Source organism: Paramacrobiotus metropolitanus, unplaced genomic scaffold (genome assembly GCF_019649055.1).
Source record: "Paramacrobiotus metropolitanus isolate TYO unplaced genomic scaffold, Prichtersi_v1.0 Parri_scaffold0000274, whole genome shotgun sequence".
Lineage (NCBI taxonomy): Eukaryota > Metazoa > Tardigrada > Eutardigrada > Parachela > Macrobiotidae > Paramacrobiotus > Paramacrobiotus metropolitanus.
This window is the reverse complement of record NW_026570494.1, coordinates 20,473-27,110: the sequence shown is the minus strand read 5'-3', so window position 1 is coordinate 27,110 and position 6,638 is coordinate 20,473. Positions and strand designations below refer to the sequence as shown.

Genomic DNA, 6,638 nt, shown 5'->3' with positions numbered 1-6,638 from the left:
CAAAATAGTAAAAGGCTAATTCGCCGGTCATACTGCGGCAAAATAGCTAAAGGCTATTGTGACGCAGTGTGCGGCAAATTTGTGAATGGCTATTTTGCCGGCCATAGTGCGGCAAAATAGCTAAAGGCTATTTTACCGCAAACACTGCGGCGAAATAGCCACTTCGAAAATGGCTACAGTGGAAGTGTCGTTCAGGTCTACCGCCCACGGTGGGCAGCTTGGAATAGAAATCAGCAAATTTATCATTTTTGATTTTCGGAGTGATTTTCCAGTCAATCGAAATTTTTGAACCTTGATTTTCGCTTTCCAGATTCCGGTTTTTCCGCTGTGCACTTTGATGTGTAGTAGAAAGCTAAAACGTCCATCACAAATCTGAACTGTAGGTGCAGTTTGTGCTGAGTATTTGACGGACATCTGCCGTGATTTATCGCTGCTCGATCAGAAAATGCGCGTTCCATATTGGCTGCGCGGCCCGACGCTGGAGAAGCTGGTGGCGATGCGCGATCAGTTCAGCCGCAGCCGTGTCGATCTCATCAAAGGATTGGAGAAGACCTCGCCGCACTACCAACGCGCCTACACATTGGCCCCCAATTTTCAGTCACGTCCCGGTCAATATCGGGCGTCGGAGCGCACCCACGTCTACGACCGCGAAACGGGCATTACGTAAGGGACTGTGTGTGTACGCGGCAACCGCCCACGGTTACGGGCTTGCAGTGTGTAGAGCGTTGCAGAATGCAGACGGGTTTAGACGGTTCTGACGGATGGTTTGCGTGTTGACAGGAGCCAGATCGATGAAGACCAACCCGTCCGACCCCTGATGCCCCCCGAGGCGCATCTGGGGCTGTGGGGCGGGGAGGGGGTCCTCAAGGGCTTCACCAAGCGCAGCAAAAAACATGTCAGGTAAACCGTCATTTTACATCAGAATTTTCTGGTTTTCCGGTTTTTCGGGTTTCTTTGTTGAATGCTGCGGCAAATTAATTAAGATCTTGGAGAATTAAATTAAACTGACGTCAAGCAGCGCATAAATAAACGTATCAGACTCATTTTGGATTATTGTTTCAGAGAAAAGTGTTATTTACAGTTTACTACAGATTACTAGTAATCAAAAATGCCTAAAACAAGTTCTAATAATGATGATTAAAATAATAATTATATTTATAATATTATAGACAAATTCAATATGGTTTACATGATACAAAACCGAAAAGATTAAATTTAAAATTTGCGGGAAAATACTACCCAAGATTCTCGTTGGATTTCCAGGATCCGGGTTTCCGAGATTATTGCGATTTAATTTACAATGTTTTATCGGAGTGTGTGCGTAAAAGGATTTATTAAAAAAATATAAAGAATTGTTCATCAATTTCGACAGGGCGCCGCGGTGGTGGATGCCGCATCTGCGGGAGACGGCGTTCTACAGTGAAATCCTTGATAAACACTACCTCATCATCGTCACCCACACCACGCTCGAGCGGATCGACGCCGCATTCGGCTTCGACAATTACATTCTCCAGGTACGCCAGCACCTTACACAGCTTTATGGGTACCTTTCATTTTTAATACTGGGATTTTCTTTGTAGTTTCTCTCTGGGTTAAATTAAATTCACGTTGCGTAAATAAGTAGAAATTATAATTTTCCCAATGAGAATAATTATTAACTCAGGAATTATTTCACGAAGAAATACATGTGAAATCACTGAAATGACAATAAATAAATTTGAAAAAAATATAAATACGAGGAAATGATATAACAATTAGAATTTTTTAAATAGTTAATAATCATTAACTGCACATTAACGTTTCGCGATCTTCAGACCAGAACCGTGTGCCGTAAATGGGGTTGCTCAGCAGAGGTGGTAAAGTGCAGACCGATGTCCGAACTTGGCAACTGAAAGGCCAAGCTGGTCAGTCTACCGCTTGTGTAACCGTCCGCGACCAGACCCCTTTATTGATAAACCGGATAAATGATAAACCATAGACAATATGATGATAAATGATAAACAGTGTGATAGAAATAGATGGGTGTGGAGGGCGGGTTTTCGCTTTCGACGGCAAATTCTTTTCAAACTATTGCGAAATTAAATAAAATACATATTAACTTGTATAATTAAGCTTAATATGCCACGTCCATCGGAAGTTCTGCATAGCAACACGGTAAACTTCCGATCGCACGTTAACGACAGTTATTGCTGTAGCAATAACTGACAATAAAGTAAATGTGAAATGGCAGTAAATAAATTTGAAACAAGGATTAATAAATGGATAAGAATAATTAAAAATTATAAATAAACCATACTGTAATAACAGTAATAACACAGGAATTAATTTCCGCAGAGAAATAAATGCGAAATAAATAATAATTAATTTGTTGTAAATAATAAGTTTGACTTAACGTTCGTACTAAATGTCTATCAGAACCACCGGACATGGTGAATGATTTGACAGACACCGGCAGTGGATCTGCACTCGCCGTTGGGCATGCGCCTGCGTCGGGAGATGCTGGTAACCCTGGCCAAGAAATCCCTGTACCCTCACGATCCGCAGCGGCGCGATGAAATCCTGGAGAAGTACAAACGCTTCATCATCCCGGAAAGGGACAGTGTATGCATCCACAATTCATGTTTTTCAATTAATTAAAATGCGGAAAAATTTCAGAATTGTAATATTGCGGACAGTTCGGAAAGTGCTTGAACATGTGCACAGTGCCACAGAGGATTAATTATTGTTTTGTATATAGTGGGCTGATCTGAGAAATTTGCTAATTAGTCGTTATACTGTTGATGATTGCCAACAGGGCATCTCGGTTGTCTAGGTGGAACCAATTGCCGACCCTTTCCTCGATGAAATATTCCAAGAGGAATCTGACCATGAACTGGCCGCGGTGCGTGCTGGGTAAGCAGTGCTGTTTATTTTCAATATACCGCCTTTAAGACGTAATAATTTTTATTTTATTGAAGCCGCATTTAAGACGTATTAAACTTTTAATTTTATTACACCGCCTTTAACACTTCGTTGACTAGCAGTTCTGAGCAACGCGGCTGACTTTCTTGGTGGAAGTCACCAGAAGCATCCTATTGGTCATTAAGATCTTCTAACCAGTCATTCTTTTTGTTTTAAAGAGGTTTGACCAATAATATTGACCATTAAGACAAAAGAAATACACTCGCACCTGCGCCAGATTTACTGGCGATGAAAGAACTTGGGAACATCTTTTGATGAGGGTTCTGCTTATCTGCTAATTGATCGCATGGCTCCGCATCTATTGTCTTTGCTTAGTCTATGCTGACCCGGATTCAACCTTTTATTGCCCTAGCGGTATGCGCGCGCACTTGATTGTTAGCTGCTCTGGTCGTTTTCCATGTATGCCTGTCAGTCGAACAGCGGCATCATTGGGCAGTCTTCCCAAACTTGGAAACTAGACGTTTTTTCACCCACACAGCCCAAAATTTGCTGTAAAATTATTTTTTTGAAATTAGTTAGTGATTTAATAAGGCCGGTTGTGGTGTGAGTAACCATGCTAGTCAACGAAGTGTTAAGACATAATAATTTTTTATTTTAATTAAACGGCATTTAACACGTAATAAATATTTAATTTTTATCCTGTAATCAATTTCTGAAAACTGTATGAGCGTTGTTGAATTATTGAGGGTGTTCTGACTGTTATGTTTAGGGAAAAAGGGGCCTTAACCGCGACTGCCCGCCAGGGTTTGTCGCTGCGCAACGATGCGGCGCTGACGGAGGAATGGTTCTTCGCCTGGAGCGACGCGGTGGAGTGCATCCTGCGCCTGGACACCGCCGCCTATTACGTCAACGAGTGGTGGGACACGGGCGTCAGTGGCAAGGACCCGGCATGGGCGCGCCCCCTGATCGTGGTGCAGAAGCAGCGGGAGCCGTCGCGGCCCACCGACCACTACGTCTTCCCGGCCCTCCTCATCATGGGCCATCCCGGCTGCTCCCCGGAGACCCTGGACGACATGCAGTCCGTTATGGGCGAAATGCTGCAGCAGCATTTCCGTCCGGTGAAGCGGGCCCAGAACGACACGGCCTTCCTCCTCTTTAACGGGGTCAGCTTCGCCTGGGGGGTGGCGCGGCCCGGACAGCCGCCGGAGCGCCGCGATCAGCATGCCGACGCCCGCGAAAGCAGCGCCGAACCGGCGTTACAGCGACTGGCCCAGCACATTATCGCCCTGTGATATTATAGCCGACCACGGCGACCAGCACTGACTATGCACCGTCGCACTGTGTGTTTTTTCTCTCGGTTTCCACAGTATTGATAGGCTGGTAGCACAGTGTGTTAAAATCTTTAGATGGAAAACTAATAATAATGCAGTCGGTATAGTTCAGTGGCTAGTCGCACGCCTTTAACCGCGCAGCTGCAGCACACCCGCTTCCGGTCCCGTCATTGGGCCGATTTTACTTGTCGAGTTTTGCGTTGCTCCATCTGAATTTTGTTTTCCATTTCGTTTTGGTTAACAGGGACCTTTATTAACCATCTTTATCGTGTATACTGTAGTTTATTAGTCGGATTTTAAGAGCGATACGTTTTTTGCTAATAAAATCTGTCATTCGCTGTTTTGGCGCTGTAACACCAGAAGCCGATAAATCATCTTCATATATGGAAATTGTCTAACCATAATAATTATTACTGTAATAAAAAAAGCAGCAGTTGTTAGCCGGTGATGTTCACTGTTCAGTTACCATTCATTCGGGATATGTTAAAATCTCCGAAAATTCCCCTGTAACAGATGACAGCCAAGGACTCACGAGTGAGCTTTATTGACAAATAAAGGGAATACAAAACGCGCGTGATATGCGGAAAGAAAACAAACTTCAACAAAGCACGCCTGGCTAAAATAACAAGTGGTTTAGCGTCTGCCAAGGCGTGAAAGAATGCTGGCGGCACGCATGTGCGTGATGCGGTCCAGACATATCAGCTGTGTGATGCGCAGACTGGACTCGATCCAACGCGAGCGTTTGAACGCTGATTGGTGCTGCGATAGAGGGACGAGAGAGCAGTGCCCGAGTGCCGCTCAATGTATGCGCTGCGTATATCCGCTTCATCGGATGAGTGAGTGCAGTGCAGCAGCACACGTACGTACAAGAAAGAGGCGATGCGGCATGCAAGTGAGTGAAGTACGCCCAGTGTGGGCGGGGCACCACGCGCAGGCACGTACGCCTGATATGCCTCTGGGCGGGAATCCGAGCTCCTGCGAAGGATGCTCCGACTCGATACCGCACCAGCATCGCACATCTCTCCGGTTGGACCCATGTGGGGTCGCCGGTACGCGTTCTCAGGCAGCGGGAGTCCGGTGTCTGGTCGACCGTCCCATACTTCACTTCCAGACCCATGAGAGGCAAGCAACTCACGGCCGAAAAATCCGGAAGCCGCTCGTGCGTTTCGTTGGACCGATGATGCATCTGTTGGCTGGCTTCTTGTGTCGGTTGGCGTCGGAGAACAATGTTAAAAAAAGTGTAACGAAAGTTAAACAGCGCGAAAGAAAAGTATGAAATAAAGTTTAATCACAATGCCAGTGAGCAAAAGGGGTTACAAAACAGATCTGTGAAAGAAATCGAACTAGAAAAATACAATTCCATTTGTTAGGAAAAAATGCTAAAACAAATACAAAAATCTGTCCGGGGGTTCCTATTCCGACTAGGATGACGTCCACGGGGTGCTTGAGTCGCCTGGGGTCTCCTGTCCAGTCTCATCCGGTAAGCTGGGTCCAAGGCGTCGGTTCCCGAGTTACCCGTCGTAACCGGTTAAATTCACCGAGGTCGGATAAGCACAGTTGAATACTAAAATCCGACTCGTATCCGTTCGTTAGGAATGAAGTGGCACTGTTGCGGTTGCAAATGCCGAGGCATGCTCTCTGAATGGGGGAATTACGCCAAGGTCGGCCTACCGGTAAATCCGGGGAATCCGGCTAAGTTCCGAATCCCAAAAGTTCTGGTCGGAGAAAGCTTTGCCTAAGTCATGTGACCTGTGCAATCGTCAAGTACAGCGATCTCATTGAAAAGTGATCGGTTAAAACCTGCTCGCGTCTGCAACACCTCTGAATTATGGACGAGGGACAAAGTCGACCTCTGTTGTCGACCAGAATTCATATGGTCAGGGTAATTGTTCTGCGCTGTTGGCAACTCGGCCGAGGGATATCCGCTGTCTCCCATGGTGAAGGTTGCTCGGCTACCCGGTCCCTAAGTTGGCGACGGGTGCTTGGAAAACACCGTGTGAAACACATGCAGCGCTGTATTTCGCACCATGTTAGCGTAATTCTCTCGGTCTATACTCCGGAGTCAGTTGGCCGTAGTAATCTTCATAGCTGATCGTGGTTGCTGGTTACGGTCTGCTCCCCATGTAACAGCGGTTCGGTGCTTCTGTTGGCTCCGATTACGGTAGATGTGGTTTCGGACGATCTGCTCGGGCCATGCTGGGGAACTGGGGTCAGTTTGCCCAGTTCTATCTAAGGGATCCCTCGGTTTGCCCAGTTCTATCCAGGGGATTCCTCGGGGGACGTACCGGTTCGGTGAAAGAACCGAAATACCCAGGTCTGACCACGCGTTTCCGGGTCCGACCGAAGAATCCGGCCGACTTATGTGGTCTGCACTATTGGCATAGTCGTCGTCGACATCAGCTGTAT

The 6,638-nt window shown here is 46.3% G+C and overlaps 1 protein-coding gene across 2 annotated transcripts; it reads left to right on the top strand.

The window, feature by feature from the left end:
* The first annotated feature begins 283 nt into the window (after window positions 1-283).
* Window positions 284-4,575, top strand: LOC129601764 (uncharacterized). 2 transcript variants are annotated; one of them, XM_055500639.1, is made up of 6 exons: window positions 284-663; window positions 781-900; window positions 1,373-1,514; window positions 2,446-2,601; window positions 2,813-2,892; window positions 3,671-4,575. In XM_055500639.1, exons 1-6 carry the CDS (start codon window positions 446-448, stop codon window positions 4,191-4,193), a joined length of 1,239 nt encoding a protein of 412 aa, XP_055356614.1. In that variant the 5' UTR covers window positions 284-445; the 3' UTR covers window positions 4,194-4,575. The 2 variants fall into 2 exon arrangements, with proteins under 2 accessions (XP_055356614.1, XP_055356615.1); XM_055500640.1 differs by having other exon boundaries at window positions 2,813-2,881; window positions 3,671-4,198.
* The last annotated feature ends 2,063 nt before the right edge of the window (window positions 4,576-6,638 follow it).